Raw genomic sequence first — 19,494 nt, 5'->3', positions numbered from 1 at the left:
GAGGTCTCCCACACCTTGGAGTTGTCCCTCGGTGACGTAGGATCCAGCTACAGACTCGTGTGGTGTGAGTTCTATATCCTGTGCTGGGGACCCACCTCCAGTCACCAAGGTTGCGGCATGACTTGAGGCCAGCTTATCCTTTGCCCTGCGCTTAAGGTCATTCCAGCGCTTCTGGCAATCACTAGCTGTGCGCCTCACTACTCCAAGGGCACTTATTCTGTCAGCAATGGTCTGCCAGTGTGCCTGGCGTCTGGCATGTGTGGTCTTGGACCCTGCAACGATGACCATTTCCCTATCATGATCTGACACATACTGAACAAGTGCATTCAGTTCGGCGTCTGTGAAGCTTGGCTTCCTTGATGGGCCGGACTGTGCAGCCGTGCCTGGGGCATCAGCCTGTGCCGGACGTGCACTCTTCCTCTTGCGCTTGGAAGGGGGTGGGGATCCAGAGTGTCCTACGCCGCTGTGGACACTAGGGGCAGGAGTCGTGGTGGACTCAGTACTGGGTGTGTGGGATTGCCCACTCAGCATGGGAGTAGGTGCAGGCATTGGGGGTAGTGGGATGGGGTCAGGCCTGATCTGAGGTGCATGAACTAGGACCGACACAGTCTTGGCAGGGTGTATGAGAGGTGGGGTGGATGGAGCCACACCCTGGCTACGGGGGCCAGCAGATGACCTATCTGGCATAGATGCGCGTGCCCTGATGACACCAATGTGCACCGGTGCACGTGCAGTGGACCTGCTGACCTGGATGTCAGCGATGGGATCACCCTCGGACAGGTCTGGTGCCACAATGGCCTGGTCCGACAAGGGCTGATCAGGGTTGGTATCAGCCACATGACTCTCAACTGGGGGGGGGGCATGGGTGTCCCTGACTGGTCCTCCAGACTGGGGGGGGGACAGGGGCACCCTGCAAGTCACAACCACGTCCCCTAGTGGATCCTCCACGGCCACCACGTGTGGCTCGGCCACCTTTGCCACCCTTACGGCTTGCACGCCTCCCAACCATGGCACTGATGGTATTGTGCGTATGGGAGTCGGTGTGCACAATTGTCCTGGGCAATTGGGTGTCAAAGGGGTTGGGTACCAGATGGTATTCGTACCCTAGTGCAGTGGCAAGGCTATATGACACCCCTGGGGAAAGATGACGGGTCACGCAACGCACAGGCACCCCAAAAAAGTTAAGGAACGTGCACAATACCCCTCCTAGACCACGTGTGCTGATGGAAAACCCTGCACTACGCTGTGGCATCCAGTAACACAATGAACGTATGCGTGTCACACGCAGCCTAGATTGACCTCTGAAGGGGTAGGCTACACACGGGGCAAGCACAGATGTTAGATACGTGCGTGACTCACCGTCTGCCAGGTAAAAGAGCGTGAAAAATGAGCGCTTTTGGTTGGCAACACCCCCGCCAAAAGAAGATGTGTACGCTGTCTGAGGAGACAGGACAACAGTAGAAGGGGACACTGTTTGAGGGAACAGGCCCAGGTAAACCAGTACAAGAGGAAAAAGAGAAAAAGCTGTCAGAGGTAACAGGGAGTACGAACTGGAAACGCCGTGAAGTAAATCGCGTGTGAAACGACAAGAAGTACAGAATTCACCCACTCGCTCTCCACGAAAAGCACGTACAAGGAAATGGTGTTCAACACTACCTTTTATACAGGCCCACACGTACAGCGTCACTTACGGCGTGTACGTGCTTGGCCCATGTTCACCAATCACACGCTTTGTCACTCCTGCGTGTGGATCCTTTTTCACCAATCACACGCTTTGACACTCCTGCGTGTAGCTCACTTTTCACCAATCACACGCTTTGTCACTCCTGCGTGTGGATCCTTTTTCACCAATCACACGCTTTGACACTCCTGCGTGTAGCTCACTTTTCACCAATCACACGCTTTGTCACTCCTGCGTGTAGATCCATTTTCACCAATCACACGCTTTGACACTGCACGTGCAGGTAACTATTGACGCACATATGCTGGTGACGGGTTTTCGCGCGATTCGCTGAGTGTGGTGTTTTCACGTGCATAATCACTCCCTATCAGGCTGTCCACGCGTTCAAACACGAAAGACCAGGCTCCTGGCCAGGAGGCCAAATTTAAGTCCCCGAGAGCCCTGAGCACGCTCCCACCTGCCATCGGCTGCTGCCTGACTGCCTGCTGGCCACGTGCCCCACAGTGCTGGTGGGTGGGGGTGGTGGGAGACATGGGTGGGGGCCTGGTGGAGGGTGCCCCTGGTGGATGGGGGGTGGGGGTGGTGGGAGACATGGATGGGGGCCTGATGGCAGGTGCCCCTGCACTGCTGGGGGGTGGGGGTGGTGGGAGACATGGGTGGGGGCCTGGTGGAGGGTGCCCCTGGTGGATGGGGGTGCAGGGGGACATGAGCAGGTGTGCAGGGTAGTCCACTGTTTTGTGGGCTGCCTGCAGGGGCCGTGGAGGGTGTACAGGGTACACCTGTGAGGGCCCACCCAGCCTATTCGCATGTGATAATTCCCACGCACCCCTGTGATACACGTACCCTGGCCAATCGCGTGTTGAACTTCCCGCTACCCCTGTAATACACGCACCCTGGCTGTTCGCGTGTGATAATTCCCGCGTTCCCCTGTGATACACGTTCCCTGGCCTATCGCGTGTTCTACTTCACGCGTCCCCCTGTAATACACGTTCCCTGGCCAATCGCGTGTTGAACTTCCCGCTACCCCTGTAATACACGCACCCTGGCTGTTCGCGTGTGATAATTCCCGCGTACCCCTGTGATACACGTTCCCTGGCCTATCGCGTGTTCTACTTCACGCGTCCCCCTGTAATACACGTTCCCTGGCCAATCGCGTGTTGAACTTCCCGCTACCCCTGTAATACACGCACCCTGGCTGTTCGCGTGTGATAATTCCCGCGTACCCCTGTAATACACGTTCCCTGGCCTATCGCGTGATCTACTTCAAGCGTACCCCTGAAATACACGTATCCTGGCCAATCGCGTGTTGAACTTCCCGCTACCCCTGTAATACACGCACCCTGGCTGTTCGCGTGTGATGATTCCCGCGTACCCCTGTAATTCACGTTCCCTGCCTAGTCGCGTGTAGTACTTCCCGCGTACTCCTGATTTGAAGATTGCCCGCTTTTCTTTCCTTGTTTGCCTGCCCTGTGAAGTGGTCCAGGGCTAGCGCAGCCCTTAGCGATGATTTAGCGATTTTGATGGCTTTTCCTTGCGCGAGGGCGTTCTTGGGGGCGTTACTGGCGCTGCTGCAGGCTCGCTGCGATTCTCTGCGCCACGGCTGGTTTGGGAGCTTGAAATCCATGAATACGCTGTGCGCGGAAATCTGTTTTAGCGCACGTGCCTGGCGCAGACTATCGCAGGCGCACGCTGTGCGCCAGCCGCGTGCGCTACTTGTGCGCTGGATTCTATGAATTAGCCTCTTAGTTCTCACACATTATGCCTGATGTGCACGTAATTCTCCCGGTAAAATATTCAGAATGTGTCTGTATTTGTCTTGGCACAGCATTCCTGAAACGTGTGTCTATCTCCTTGCACTGTGTTCTGGATGTGCATTTATTCCTCCTGGCACAGTGTTTTCATCTATTTCTCATGCATTATTCCCGATGCGCGTGTATTTGTCTTGGCGCAGCATTCCTGAAATGTGTGTCTATCTCCTTGCACTGTGTTCTGGATGTGCATTTATTCCTCCTGGCACAGTGTTTTCATCTATTTCTCATGGCACATTATTCCTGATGTGCATGCATTTGTCTTGGCACAGGATTCCTGAAATGTGTGTCTATCTCCTTGCACTGTGTGCTGGATGTGCATTTATTCCTCCTGGCACAGTATTTCCATCTATTTCTCATGGTACATTATTCCCAATGTGCATGCATTTGTCTTGGGACGATATTCCTGATGCCTCCTTAGTTCTTCTGGCACAGTATTTCACATATGCACTAATTTCTCCTGATATACGTATTCCTGGGTTAATTTATTTCTCCTTTTTCAACATTCCTCATCAGCATTTATTTCTCCTCAATTAGTATTCCTTGTGTGCAAGGTTTTCTCCTGGCACAGTGTTGCTAATGTGCATTTATTCCCCCTAATACAGTATTCCTAATGTTTATTTACTTCCCCCAGATTCCTGGTGTACACTGAGTAGTCCTGGCACAGTATTTCTGATGCTCACATTTGTCTTGGGACACTATTTGTGATGTGCATGTGTTCATTATGGCACAGTATTCCTGATATACCTGCGTTTTATCTTTAAACTGTATCCCTGACGTGCACAAATCTTTCTTGGAATTCATTTAATTCTCCCGACATAGTACCCCATGGGTGCATTTAGTTCTTCTTGCGCAATACTCTTCCTGGTGTGCAGGCAGTTTTCATGACACAGTATTCCTTCTATGCATGTACTTCTCTTGGCACAGTATTTCCATTGGGTTGTTTCACTGCTGCTAAAGGTTATTTCTCTTGACACTGTATTACTTTATGGCATTTACTTACCCTTGAAGTTATCCTCGATCCATAAACATATAAAAACAAATGAGTGGATTGACTTATACATAATGAATGAAAATAAAAAAAGTTACGAATATTCCTTGTATATACTATATTCGAAGCAGAGGTGTGTTAATGTAACGGCACTTACAAAAATGAGCGCTTTGTAGAGCGCATCCCTGCACTCTAAATTGTCAGAAAAGGACAGTAAAGCAGATGTATCATGTCAGCTCCTACCTAGCCTCACTTTGGGTTTTACACTGTCAGAATGGAGGCATTTGGCGGTCCATCATAACAGGCATGTGTACACTGCATGCATAGTATCGCCGTTAGTGGGTGGATGGCCACTATAAAAATAAATTACTTGAATCATATGTGACTGCCTTGCCTGGTACTCTGATGTAGGAACTTGCTTTGGGCCTCGTTACAAGTTTGCCGGTACGGAAACAGGGGTGCCGGTAAGCTCACCGGCACCCTTGTTTCAGGACCGGCAAACAACGTGTCTGCGTGCCATGGCCGCTGCGTCCGACAGGTCTGACCCTGCCGGGCGCACCGGCCACGGTAGGCAGACCGTTCACGGAAGTGCCAGCACCATTAACAACGTTGCCGGTGCTTCTGCATCCCCACTCCCATAGAGTCCTATAAGACTCTATGGGAATGGGGACTTATATTTGACCGGCCCCTGACTTCCCGGGCCGCCGAACTTGGATTTTCCCGGTGGCACCGGGAAGTCAGGCGCTGGTAAAGTGTTACGAGTCTGGCGGCAACCCTGCCAGTAGCACCGGCGGGGTGAACGCCAAACTCATAATGAGGACCTCTATCTCTTAATTTTAAAACAATGTGCTTTGTTTCGTAATCTAAACTTTAATTGGTTTTCCTGTGAACAGAGTCTAAATTATGAAACAATTTCCTTTATAGGTAACCCACATTTTAAAACAATATTCTTAGGTTAAACCTTAAAATAATGTCACTCGGTTCTAATCTAAAGCTTAAAACAATATTCCTAGTTTACACAATGTAGAACAATTGTTCTGTGTAGTTTAAACGTTAACACAGTTTCCCTGTCTAGCTGGTCTAAACTTTAAAACAATTCCTGTGCACCTAGTCCACAATTTAAAACAATGTTCCTGTGCAGGTTTCTAAACTTTAAAACAGTTTCCCTGTGTACCAAATCTAAATTTTAAAACAATATTCCTAGTCACAGCTTTAAAAATAATCTTACTACCCTAGTTGAAACGATAGAAAAAAAGTCCTGTATACTAGTCCAAACTTTAAAACTATTTCCCTTAATACCAAGTCTAAACTTAAAAAAAATGGTTCCTGTAAAGGTAGTCCAAAGTTTAAAACTATTTCCTGTGAAGCTAGTCTAAACTTTTAATAAAATCCTGTATACCTAGTCCAAACCTCAAAGCAATGTTCTTGTGCACCTAGTCCGAACTTTAAAAGAACATCCTGTGTACTTAGTCTAAACCTTAAAACAATGTTCCTAGTCTAAGGTTTAAAACATTTTTCCCTGTACCTATCATAAACTTCAAGACCATGTACCTGTGTGCCTAGTCCCCACTTCAAACATTTCCTGTGAACAGCAAGAAAGCAACGCTCGTGGTCTGCACTCTGCTTAAATTGTACTAACCCGTGTAAGCTGTGGAGCCAGGCTAGACTCTGCATCCCAGGGCTAAGCTATGTCATGAAGGATGCCGTCAGTATGCCGCTTAGCTTCTTTTGCTGGGACAGGGCTCATCTCCCATGCCGGGACACTAATTTCGCAAGATAGTTTGTCGAGATTTTCTGAAGGAGAAATCGATGATGCAGTTCCGCCATGAATAGCAGGGCTGACACATCCCAGAAGCACACAGCACCAGTTCACCTCTGTTTAAATCCTTGGACTTCATTTGGCTTTAGGCAAATATCTAACCTAATGTGCAGATTGGGTCAGAGTGCAGAGTCCACAAGGCGTGGCAGCAACATCAAGCCTCTCATTTTATGAGCTTGATAGCAAAGCTCTCGCTTCGAGTACAGTTCGAGTACAGCTGCCGCACAGCAGATGTACACTCGTTTTGCTTGAAGGCCCTGCTAAATGGAGCTATAGGTGGGCCTCAGACTTGCTTGTTAAACTTTAATTTGCCCCTCGTTGCCAGCTCAGGAGAGTCTACCGCCCGTCCAAGAGGGATTCCCAAATGAGTGTATTTGTAAACATATGGCAAATTAAGTCCAATACCAGAGATACAGTCTGCTCCAAACACTAAGATGTTAGTCTTGGAGGAGTTTACTTCTGAGTAGTTCACTCTGCAATATTAAGCCAGGATCTCTATTTTTCTGATAATCGTTATTTCTCCAGGCAATGCATTCTTAATGCCAATGCATTTATCTGGATACCGTATTACAGATTGTTGCCTGCTAGCAGGTTATGCACTGTTTACATCTCCATACAGACTTGGATACATGCATATGAATAAAGGTTATTTCTCCACCAGGCACTGTAATGGTGACGTTCATGCATGTGTCTCCAGGCACTGCATTAGCCATGTGCATGCATTTGACCAGACACAGACTAGTGCCTGTTTCTTAACTCTCCCTTCTCGCAGTTTTATGTGGATCCCTCTCTCTCTCTCTCTCTCTCTCTCTCTCTCCCCTCTCGTTCTCTCCCCTCTCGTTCTCTCTCTCTCTCTCTCTCTCTCTCTCTCTCTCTCTCCCTCTCTCCCCTCTCGTTCTCTCTCTCCCCTCTCTCTCTCTTCTTCCTCTCTCTCTCCTCTCCCTCCTCTCTCTCTCCCTCTCCCTCTCTCTCTTCTTCCTCTCGCTCTCTTCTTCCTCTCTCTCTCCTCTCCTCTCCCTCCACCAGTAGAATTCATCCCTGATCACGAAGGTTTGGTAAAGTCCTGGTTGCTCCCAGTCCATACACTCCAGGGGATGGATGATTCCCCCCCCCCCCCCTAGCGCCCCCGTCCTCCTCCCCTCTGTCCCACCACCAGTTCCGCGCTTCTCACCAGGGGTCCCTACAGGAAGAAGCAGTACTTGTTTCGCTCTATCCCCAGCAGAGGTTACATCTGTCTGTCTCCACCCCCACCAGCCACCCCCCTTCCGCCATTGGCCCTTGCCACTGAAGGTCCCCGGGGGGCCAGTGCGTGCCCCTCTCTACCCACAGGGGCCGGGTTACTGAGCTCTCCCTCACGAAGGCCCTTCTCACTTGTCTCTTCCTCACCCACTGATGCAGTAATGCAGGTTGTGAGGATGCTCCGGGTCGCCATGGTTACTGATCCCCCTCTGGGCGCCCTGCCAGGTGAATTATTAATCAGATATTGAGAGAAGGGGGAACGGCATGGAGAGCGAGAGGGGGGGTAGAGACGGGAGAGGGTGAGAGACAAAGAAAGCAAGAGGGAGCGCGAGAGAGAGACAGGGAGAGAGAGCAAGCGGAACATGGCGAGTGACGCACACATTCCAGGCAGCTGGGAGGCTCGGCTTTGGCAGAGGGAGAGAAAGAGCAGGAATGAGACAGGGGGCGGTGGGAGGAGGCATGAGCGCAGCCACAAAGGGAATGTGCAAAGCGTGAGAGCAGTCATAGAGGGAGGAAGAGAGAGAGAGTGAGAGAGAGAGAGAGAGAGAGACATACAAGAAAGAAAGACATGGAACCCGAGGTGGGTAAAGAATCAAGGAGCACGAGCCAGCGAGAGGGTAACGGGCAATGGCAAGCAAACACTCACATAGAAGAGAGAACAGAAGAGGCTGTGAGAGCTGGAAGAGCCTGCATAGAAAGAGACAGCAAGCAATGGCAGGAACATGCCCTAAAGGGAACAGAGCGAGAGAGAGACAGCAAGCGATGGCAGGAACATGCCCTAAAGGGAACACACACAGAAAAAGAGACAGCAAGCGATGGCAGCAACATGCCCTAAAGGGAACAGAGCGAGAGAGAGACAGCAAGCAATGGCAGCAACATGCCCTAAAGGAAACAGAGAGAGAGAGAGAGAGAGAGAGAGAGACAGCAAGTGATGGCAGCAACGTGTCCTAAAGGGAACACACACAGAGAAAGAGACAGCAAGCAATGGCAGGAACATGCCCTAAAGGGAACACACACAGAAAAAGAGACAGCAAGCGATGGCAGCAACATGCCCTAAAGGGAACAGAGAGAGAGAGAGAGACAGCAAGCGATGGCAGCAACATGCCCTAAAGGGAACAGAGCGAGACAGCAAGCGATGGCAGGAACATGCCCTAAAGGGAACACACACAGAAAAAGAGACAGCAAGCGATGGCAGCAACATGCCCTATAGGGAACACACAGAGAGAAAGAGACAGCAAGCAATGGCAGCAACATGCCCTAAAGGGAACACACAGAGAGAAAGAGACAGCAAGCAATGGCAGGAACATGCCCTAAAGGGAACAGAGCGAGAGAGAGACAGCAAGCGATGGCAGGAACATGCCCTAAAGGGAACACACACAGAAAAAGAGACAGCAAGCGATGGCAGCAACATGCCCTATAGGGAACACACAGAGAGAAAGAGACAGCAAGCAAAGGCAGCAACATGCCCTAAAGGGAACACACAGAGAGAAAGAGACAGCAAGCAATGGCAGCAACATGCCCTAAAGGGAACACACAGAGAGAAAGAGATAGCAAGCGATGGCAGCAACGTGCCCTAAAGGGAACACACACAGAGAGAAAGAGCAAGCAATGGTAGCAACATGCCCTAAAGGGAACACACAGAGAGATAGAGTCAGCAAGCGATGGCAGGAACATGCCCTAAAGGGAACAGAGAGAGAGAGAGACACAGCAAGCGATGGCAGCAACATGCCCTGAAGGGAACACGGAGAGAGAGAGACAGCAAGCGATGGCAGGAACATGCCCTAAAGGGAACACACACACAGAGAAAGATACATCAAGCAATGGCAGCAACATGCCCTAAAGGGAACACACACAGAGAAAGAGAAAGCAATGGCAGCAACATGCCCTTAAGGGAACACACAGAGAGAAAGAGACAGCAAGCGATGGCAGCAATGTGCCCTAAAGGGAACACACACAGGGAGCAAGAGACAGTAAGCGATGGCAGCAACATGCCCTAAAGGGAACACACACACAGAGAAAGAGACATCAAGCAATGGCAGCAACATGCCCTAAAGGGAACACACACCCAGAGAAAGAGCAAGCAATGGTAGCAACATGCCCTAAAAGGAACACGCAGAGAGAAAGAGACAGCAAGCAATGGCAGGAACATGCCCTAAAGATAACAGAGTGAGAGAGAGAGAGAGAGAGAGAGAGAGGAACATGCCCTAAAGGGAACACACAGAAAGAAATAGACAGCAAGCGATGGCAGCAACAAACCTTAAAGGGAACATAGAGAGAGAGAGAGAGAGAGAGAGAGACAGCAGGCGATGGCAGGAACATGCCCTAAAGGGAACACACACACAGAGAAAGAGATAGCAAGCGATGGCAGCAACATGCCCTATAGGGAACACACAGAGAGAAAGAGACAGCAAGCAATGGCAGCAACATGCCCTAAAGGGAACACACAGAGAGAAAGAGACAGCAAGCAATGGCAGCAACATGCCCTAAAGGGAACACACAGAGAGAAAGAGATAGCAAGCGATGGCAGCAACGTGCCCTAAAGGGAACACACACAGAGAGAAAGAGCAAGCAATGGTAGCAACATGCCCTAAAGGGAACACACAGAGAGATAGAGTCAGCAAGCGATGGCAGGAACATGCCCTAAAGGGAACAGAGAGAGAGAGAGAGACACAGCAAGCGATGGCAGCAACATGCCCTGAAGGGAACACAGAGAGAGAGAGACAGCAAGCGATGGCAGGAACATGCCCTAAAGGGAACAGAGAGAGAGAGAGAGAGAGAGAGAGAGAGAGGAACATGCCCTAAAGGGAACACACAGAGAGAAAGAGACAGCAAGCGATGGCAGCACCATGCCCTAAAGGGAACATAGAGAGAGAGAGAGACAGCAAGCGATGGCAGGAACATGCCCTAAAGGAAACAGAGAGAGTCAGCGAGTGATGGCAGCAACATGCCCTAAAAGGAACACACAGAGAGAAAGAGAGAGCAAGCGATGGCAGCAACATGCCCTAAAGGGAACACAGAGAGAGAGAGAGACAGCAAGCGATGGCAGGAACATGCCCTAAAGGGAACAGAGAGAGAGAGAGACAGCTAGCGATGGCAGCAACGTGCCCTAAAGGGAACACAGCGAGAGAGAGAAAGCAAGCGATGGCAGGAACATGCCCTAAAGGGAACACAGAGAGAGAGAGAGACAGCAAGCGATGGCAGCAACATGCCCTAAAGGGAACATAGAGAGAGAGAGAGACAGCAAGCGATGGCAGGAACATGCCCTAAAGGAAACAGAGAGAGTCAGCAAGTGATGGCAGCAACATGCCCTAAAGGGAACAGAGAGAGAGAGAGAGAGACAGCAAGCGATGGCAGCAACATGCCCTAAAGGGAACACGGAGAGAGAGAGAGACAGCAAGCGATGGCAGGAACATGCCCTAAAGGGAACACACACAGAGAAAGAGCAAGCAATGGCAGCAACATGCCCTTAAGGGAACACACAGAGAGAAAGAGACAGCAAGCGATGGCAGCAACGTGCCCTAAAGGGAACACAAACAGGGAGCAAGAGACAGTAAGCGATGGCAGCAACATGCCCTAAAGGGAACACACAGAGAAAGAGACATCAAGCAATGGCAGCAACATGCCCTAAAGGGAACACACACCCAGAGAAAGAGCAAGCAATGGTAGCAACATGCCCTAAAAGGAACACACAGAGAGGAAGAGACAGCAAGCAATGGCAGGAACATGCCCTAAAGATAACAGAGTGAGAGAGAGAGAGAGAGAGAGAGAGGAACATGCCCTAAAGGGAACACACAGAAAGAAATAGACAGCAAGCGATGGCAGCAACAAACCTTAAAGGGAACATAGAGAGAGAGAGAGAGAGACAGACAGCAGGCGATGGCAGGAACATGCCCTAAAGGGAACACACACACAGAGAAAGAGATAGCAAGCGATGGCAGCAACATGCCCTATAGGGAACACACAGAGAGAAAGAGACAGCAAGCAATGGCATTAACATGCCCTAAGGGGAACACACAGAGAGAAAGAGACAGCAAGCAATGGCAGCAACATGCCCTAAAGGGAACACACAGAGAGAGAGAGACAGCAAGCGATGGCAGCAACATGCCCTAAAGGGAACACGGAGAGAGAGAGAGACAGCAAGCGATGGCAGGAACATCCCCTAAAGGGAACACAGAGAGAGAGACAGCTAGCAATGGCAGCAACGTGCCCTAAAGGGAACAGAGAGAGAGAGAGAGACAGCAAGCGATGGCAGGAACAAGCCCTAAAGGGAACACAGAGAGAGAGAGACAGCAAGCGATGGCAGGAACATGCCCTAAAGGGAACAGAGAGAGAGAGAGAGAGAGAGAGAGACAGCAAGCGATGGCAGCAACGTGTCCTAAAGGGAACACACACAGAGAAAGAGACAGCAAGCGATGGCAGGAACATGCCCTAAAGGGAACAGAGAGAGAGAGAGAGAGAGAGAGAGACAGCAAGCGATGGCAGCAACATGCCCTAAAGGGAAAAGAGAGAGAGAGAGAGAGAGACAGCAAGTGATGGCAGGAACATACCCTAAAGGGAACAGAGAGAGAGAGAGAGAGAGAGAGAGAGAGAGAGAAAGAGACAGCAAGCGATGGCAGCAACATGCCCTAAAGGGAACACGGAGAGAGAGAGAGACAGCAAGCGATGGCAGGAACTTGCCCTAAAGGGAACAGAGAGAGAGAGACAGCTAGCGATGGCAGCAACGTGCCCTAAAGGGAACACAGAGAGAGAGAGAGACAGCAAGCGATGGCAGGAACAAGCCCTAAAGGGAACACAGAGAGAGAGAGAGACAGCAAGCGATGGCAGGAACATGCCCTAAAGGGAACAGAGAGAGAGAGACAGCTAGCGATGGCAGCAACGTGCCCTAAAGGGAACACAGAGAGAGAGAGAAAGCAAGCGATGGCAGGAACATTCCCTAAAGGGAACAGAGAGAGAGAGAGACAGCAAGCGATGGCAGCAACATGCCCTAAAGGGAACATAGAGAGAGAGAGAGACAGCAAGCGATGGCAGGAACATGCCCTAAAGGAAACAGAGAGAGTCAGCAAGTGATGGCAGCAACATGCCCTAAAGGGAACAGAGAGAGAGAGAGAGAGAGAGCAAGCGATGACAGCAGCATGCCCTAAAGGGAACACGGAGAGAGAGAGAGACAGCAAGCGATGGCAGGAACATGCCCTAAAGGGAACAGAGAGAGAGAGACAGCTAGCGATGGCAGCAACGTGCCCTAAAGGGAACACAGAGAGAGAGAGAGAGACAGCAAGCGATGGCAGGAACAAGCCCTAAAGGGAACACAGAGAGAGAGAGACAGCAAGCGATGGCAGGAACATGCCCTAAAGGGAACAGAGAGAGAGAGAGAGAGAGACAGCAAGCAATGGCAGCAACATGTCCTAAAGGGAACACACACAGAGAAAGAGACAGCAAGCGATGGCAGGAACATGCCCTAAAGGGAACAGAGAGAGAGAGAGAGAGAGAGAGAGACAGCAAGCGATGGCAGCAACATGCCCTAAAGGGAAAAGAGAGAGAGAGAGAGGGACAGCAAGTGATGGCAGGAACATACCCTAAAGGGAACAGAGAGAGAGAGAGAGAGAGAGAGAGAGAGAGAGAGAGAGAGAGAGAGAGAGAGAGAGAGCAAGCAATGGCAGGAATATGTTATTGGGAGAGCTACTTTGGCAGAAGGCCCTGATACCTATGTTGTGAACTGTATCCTCGTGGCAGAGAAGCCAGAGTGTGTGTGAAGCTCGAGTGTGCCGCCTTGTCCCGTGCTGAAAATGTGCGGAAGGGAAGCCAACTGCTCAACTATCCTGACATCATTTCTTGAACACTTTTCATTTTGCATACATTGTTGTCCCACACCATTTGTATTTAGAAGTAAGCATTGGCAATATGTTTATTAGTATAGGCCCTTTTATTTTGACAGAGACTTCACTAGGACTGCGTTATTAGTATTTGATGGTCGTAGCTTGCTCCCATCCTTAGATTTAGGCTTAGATAGGCGTTCAACCAACCCATTGAAGATCAATAAACACCCTTGAACTGTGATCCCTTGTGTCTGTCTTCACTATTTGATACCACGCCTTCCTTAGATCCCCATCCGCAATCCTGAACCCCATGTCCCTTACATAATGAAGGGTTGGGGTTAGTACATCAATGGGTGTGCAGACTGTCTCTAGGGACACAAATTATATGAGGGACAGTAAGTGGTGCAATACACAACACCCCAGAGGATAGACCATCCTACCCACATGCACGTACTGCTAGGACAACCTGTCGCATTCCCACAACACCCCGTGGCGAGGGGCTAACACACGCATACTGTATTTGACTGGCATAGTCTGTCACAGTGCTACACTGCCCAGTAGGGATCGGGCATCGTGTGTACATACACCCACACACACACACACACACACACACATATACACACACACACACACACACACACACACACATACATACACACCCACACACATACACTCTCACACTCTCACACTCTCACACTCACACTCTCTCTGTATGTGACTGAGACAAACTGCCACACTGCCAGAACATCCCTTGGGCATCAGCAATAATACACACAGACATAAACAGCTCGTGTCTGGGTCAGCCTGTCAGAGTGCCACACCACCCACTGAGGGATCGGTTGTCCATGAAATAACCGAATGAAATACCTAATTAGAAATGACCAAATTATTTTTGGTCGACAAACGAAATTTACTTTTGGGTTTTTTGCCCCTTTTAAAAAAAAATGGGTAATTTCTTCTTAGGTATTATCGTATTCGAATTTTTCTACGGATACCCTGGGGATCAGCCATCTTACACACACACACACGCTGTATGTCACTAGGTCAGCCTGTCACAGTGACACACCACCCACTGGGGATCAGCCATCTCACACACATACACACACGCACATGCACACTCAAACATACACCCATATATTGTATGTGACTTAGACCGTCTGCCACACCACCCACTGGGGATCATCCTTCTCACACATACATGCACATGCGTGCACACATGCTGTATGTCACTACGTCAGCCTCTTACATTGCCACACTGCCCACTGGCAATGCACAACCATACAATACACACACATTTAATTTAATTTAGTTTTGGTTATTTGTATCGTGCTAATTCCTCAGAGAGGAAAACCGAACAGAGACTGTATCAGGGCGCAGATGATCTAATTAGAGCAAAAACGCGCGGCCTAACTATTTGAAAGATTTAGAGAAAGCAATGTGTTTTAAGGTTCTTCCGCATTATGGAAAAGTTTCCGAAAGGTCGGCAGGCAGAGAATTCCAGGCATGAGGACCGAGTACAGAAAAGCATCTATCGCCATGATGGACAAAGCGGGATGTGGGTGCCGAGGGGCGTTGCTAAGGGGGGGCTAAGGGGGCTACAGCCCCTGATCTTTTGGTTGTAGCCCCAGATAGAATCTCAGGAGCTACAGCCAAAAGACAAGCTAGCCCCCAGTCCCAACAGTTCCGACATCAGCGTAGCCCCGGGTCTTTTCCAGACCTAGCAACTCCCCTGTGATACCAACAACAGATTGTGAGCTGACGATCGTAAGGGTCTGATGGCCGCATTTAGGGCAACTTGAAACTGATGGATTTGACTTGCCGGGATCCCGGCAAGGATGGCACTGCAATAAACAAGTTTGGAATTTGTCTGTGCACCAATGATCGCTGGGCGATCCTCCTCGGCAATGAGATGAAGAATGGGTCGCAGGAGTCTAAATCGATGGTCTATCGACCTTAGAATCTCGCTAACCTGCAAATTACAATTCAGATTTGACGGCCAAATGCAGCTGAGGTTTTTTTTAATGATGGGCAGATCAAATAAATAGGGCATGAATGGGTGCTGGTCTGGTTCTGACAAAAGATGCTTGGGGCCAAGTAGAATGACTTCTGTTTTTGAAGGATTGAGTTGCAATTTGTTTTCCAACATCCGGCTTTTAATTGCTTCAGCACCGTCTAAAATCTGATTGGTGGAGTCGGAAGATTTATTGACCCTGACATATATCTCTGTGTCAGCATATGAATGATAACAGAGGCCGAGGCTGGAGTGGATACTCAATAGTGGTCGGATATAAAGGTTAAAAAGTGACAGAGAGGAGCCCTGCGGGACACCACATGCGACAGGGAGAGAGCTGGACTAGGAGCCACCCATTTCACCTGTTTGGTCCGTCCAGCTAGAAAGGATTTAAACCATTTTGGAGCATCTTTCGACACTAAGACAACTTCGATCAGTCTGGAAATGAGTGTTTCAAAATCCACTGTGTCGAAAAACGCTGATAGGTCGCGCAGGACCAGCAGACTAACATCACCCTTATCTGCTGATCTCAAAATGACGTCCCAGGCGGCAAGAAGGGCTGTGTCCGTACCATGGCGTGGCCTAAAGCCGAAATGAAACACATCAAGACTAGTTCTTCCAGACATTTTGGAAGTTAAGAAGTGACAACATTTTCGAGGATTATCGTACCGATAACAGGCCTTCAATTAGACAGTAATTTGCAAGTAGGTTGTGATCTAAAGAGGGTTTCTTTAGGATTGGGGTCAGGAAGGATATTTTAAGCTCCATAGCAACAATACCTTGCAAAAAAGAGGAATGAACAAAGCCAGCGATAAATTCGCCTAATTCGGCATCGTGACGCTTCACTAGACTGGCCGGGATGGGATCATAATTGTGGTCCGTGGCTTTCAAATTTGAAAGCAGAGCAAATATTTCCCTGTATGTGACCTCAGTGAAATGGAAGGGGTAGATGGAGGCAGAGTATACGAATTGGAGTTCGGCAGAGCATCATGCGAGGTAGGGAGTTGTAACTCAAATGTTTGATCGAATGGTGTTGACTTTATTCATAAATACATCATTGAAGTCGTTAGTTAATTTGAGAGAGGGAGTCAAACTCGAAGAGATACATGAGGGATTGGCAACATGTTGGGCTTGTTACTTGCGGTATCTATCTGACTCAGAAAAAAACAATATTTAGCAGAGATAATGGCTATTTACAGCCTTTTTCACATATACTGTTTTTGACTGGGATAGTCTGCCTTAGTGTCCCACAACCCAGTGAGGACTGGCCATCATGGCAAACAAATACACTGTATGTGACGGGGCCATCCTACCACATTGCCACTCCATCCAGTGGGGATAGGCCATGATGTACACACATAAATCTAGGATATCCAGAGGAAAAAGAGGGTGGGCTGACAGCCGCAGTGACACAAATGAGCAGAAAGCATGTTATTATTAATATATTAATGAAATAACCCCAGATCTTTGGGACTCTGCTCAAGAGATGTCCCTAAATTAACAGATGTCCTTGCGCTTGAATGTCCATTCACAAGTGAACCCGGTACTTACTTTGCCAGTCTGTACTCCTTCACTGCATTCGGTCTCCCTCTTTCTCCCTCTCTGCACAGTGTGATCCTGGACAGGCCACCAAGTACCTGTACGAGCTGCTCTACAATGACCCCATCAAGATCATGTTGATGCCGGGCTGCAGCAGTGTCTCCACGCTGGTGGCAGAGGCAGCTCGCATGTGGCACCTCATTGTGGTGAGTACCCCGGCCTTCTGCTTTCTCCTGTCCTCCCTGGGGTGTTGGGGTGTCCCTTTACATGTCTGTAATTGTGGCTCTAGTGAGAGGTTTCTAATGGTCTTTCTCTGCCTGTCATGTGCAGCTCTCCTATGGGTCCAGCTCCCCAGCTCTATCCAACCGGCAGCGGTTCCCCACCTTCTTCCGGACGCATCCATCCGCTACCCTGCACAACCCAACCAGGGTGCAACTCTTTAGGAAGTGGGGCTGGACGAAGATAGCCACCATCCAACAGACAACAGAGGTCTTCACTTCGGTAAGAGCGGGCAAGTTATTCTATTAATACAGCCGTTGATACGGCCTCCACATTCATCCTCCATTTGCCTACCTTATTTTTACGAGCTCTTATCCAGCCACGGTGTGCCATCAATTCTCGATCTACCGCTCTTCCAACAGCCAGCCACGATTCCTCCTCCAGCTTCCACCCACCCTCACACAACATTCATCAGCTTGCCATCCATATCAACAAGCCATGACCTGCCACCAGGCCTTAATCTATGATTCATCCACTATCCTGCCACCATTCACACTCTATCTACCATCCATCCATCATCCACCCACCTTTCACCTTCCATCTGTCATCCATCTTCCATCGGCCTACCATCTATTTATGACCTACAATCCACTATTCATCCACTGGAAATCCACTATTCACCTTCCAACTATCATTAATATATCACTTAACCACTGTTGGCCATCCATCCATGCCTGCCATTTATCACCATCTACCATCCTCCAATGATCTCCCAAGCACCCTCAATCTGCAGTCATCCATTGTTATCCTCCCATCTGTGCATGATCCACAATCAGTCTGCAATCTACCATTCATCCATCATCTGTTCACCATCAATCCACAGTCCACTATTTCTTCACAATTTGCCACTATTCAGAGTCTCCCCAGCAACCATCATTCATCTGCCTGCCATTCGCCCTCCTTCTACCATCCATCCACTATCTCACATTCATCCATGTGCCCCCTGTCTTCGATCATCCATCCTACATCTAATTCATCATTCATACATGCACCTTTTAGCATTCATCCTACATCTAATAACTGTATTTCCCTTGTCTCCCTGATCTCTTCATTTCTCAATCACGCTATCTCCTGATCCTTGATATCCTATGCTCTCTGTTCCCAATGTTTTTGTCCTCCTTTCTTGCCTCACCGCCCCTGTTCCCATTCTTCCCAGCTCTCCTCTGTTCCTGGTCTCGCACTGTCTATTGCTGATCTCTCCACCTAGTCACTATCCCGATGCCTCTCCATATCCTATTTCTCTCTTTTCTCTCTCTGTCTCTTACCCATCTCTTAAATCCTCACTATCCCTAACCTCTAAATCATCTCGATCGCCTCCTCTCTAGCCATGGTCCTTCTTTGTGTCTTCTTGCTTTCCCGGACCCCGCCTCTATATCTATATATCTTCTCTCCTTCTCTGACCCATCTCTTGTTTCCTCCCTCTCCTCCCCGTACCTCTCTCTGCATCGCTGTGCTCACTCCCTCTCTATTCAGGGTCCCTCTTTTTGTTGGCTCTCTTTCGCTGACAACTCTCGTTCATATCTCACTCTCTCTCCCTATGACTCTTTCTCTCTTCACTACCCTCTGTAGACCTTGGACGACTTGGAGGAGCGAGTGAAAGAAGCCGGGCTTGAGATCACTTTCCGTCAGAGTTTCTTCTCCGATCCTGTGGTGCCAGTCAAGAACCTAAAGGTACCCTTTCCTTTTGCTTCCACCATTCCTTCTGAATTTCCATCACCTACATAAATGCCTCTCCTTCCTCCCCATCCCACCTTTAAGGTAAATCATACCAACTCCTCGTCTCCCGACTCGCCCTTCCTGCTCCAGCTTTCCTCTAAGGGGTATCGGAGCATCACCTCATCCCACCTAAAGGAGATCAACCCACCTCTGTTTGACCCACTTGGGATCAGATATTTCCTTATTCCCTCTGGGGAGGCAGAAATCAGAGCACCTAAAGCGGATCAGAGCACCTCCTCTCCCCTAAAGTAATCCCAACACACAGACTCCCACATCCTCCTCCACACCCTCTAAGAAGCATTAGAGCCTCTGCTCCTCTCATCCAGAGGAGCCCGGAGCACATCCTCATCTCGCCTAAAGGACATCGGAGCACCTCCTCATCTCGCCTAAAGGGGATCAGAGACCCTCCTCATCTCACTTAAAGGGGATCAGAGACACTCCTCATCTCACCTAGATGTATTAAGAGCACCCGTGTATCTACCCTAAATTGGGTCAGAGCACCTGATCTACCCTAAAGGGATTCAATCACCTCCAACCAGTGACTTCCCCTCCAGCCTCCCTCCAAGGAGTATCAAAACTTTTCCTCATTTTGCACAAA

At 49.4% G+C, this 19,494-nt stretch overlaps 1 protein-coding gene across 2 annotated transcripts in view; it reads left to right on the top strand.

The window, feature by feature from the left end:
• GABBR1 (gamma-aminobutyric acid type B receptor subunit 1) overlaps positions 1 to 19,494 on the top strand; it is an 844,797-nt gene that overhangs the window by 658,829 nt on the left and 166,474 nt on the right. For both annotated transcript variants that reach the window (XM_069634794.1, XM_069634795.1), the window contains 3 exons: positions 16,973 to 17,107; positions 17,232 to 17,402; positions 18,750 to 18,851. In XM_069634794.1, coding sequence (XP_069490895.1) covers positions 16,973 to 17,107; positions 17,232 to 17,402; positions 18,750 to 18,851 — 408 coding nt within the window. The remainder of the gene's footprint in view (positions 1 to 16,972; positions 17,108 to 17,231; positions 17,403 to 18,749; positions 18,852 to 19,494) is intronic.

The sequence above is a fragment of the Ambystoma mexicanum genome, chromosome 13 (genome assembly GCF_040938575.1).
Source record: "Ambystoma mexicanum isolate Mex_15411 chromosome 13, UKY_AmexF1_1, whole genome shotgun sequence".
Lineage (NCBI taxonomy): Eukaryota > Metazoa > Chordata > Amphibia > Caudata > Ambystomatidae > Ambystoma > Ambystoma mexicanum.
The sequence above is the reverse complement of the archived record's forward strand: the minus strand, read 5'-3'. Positions and strand labels throughout refer to the sequence as shown.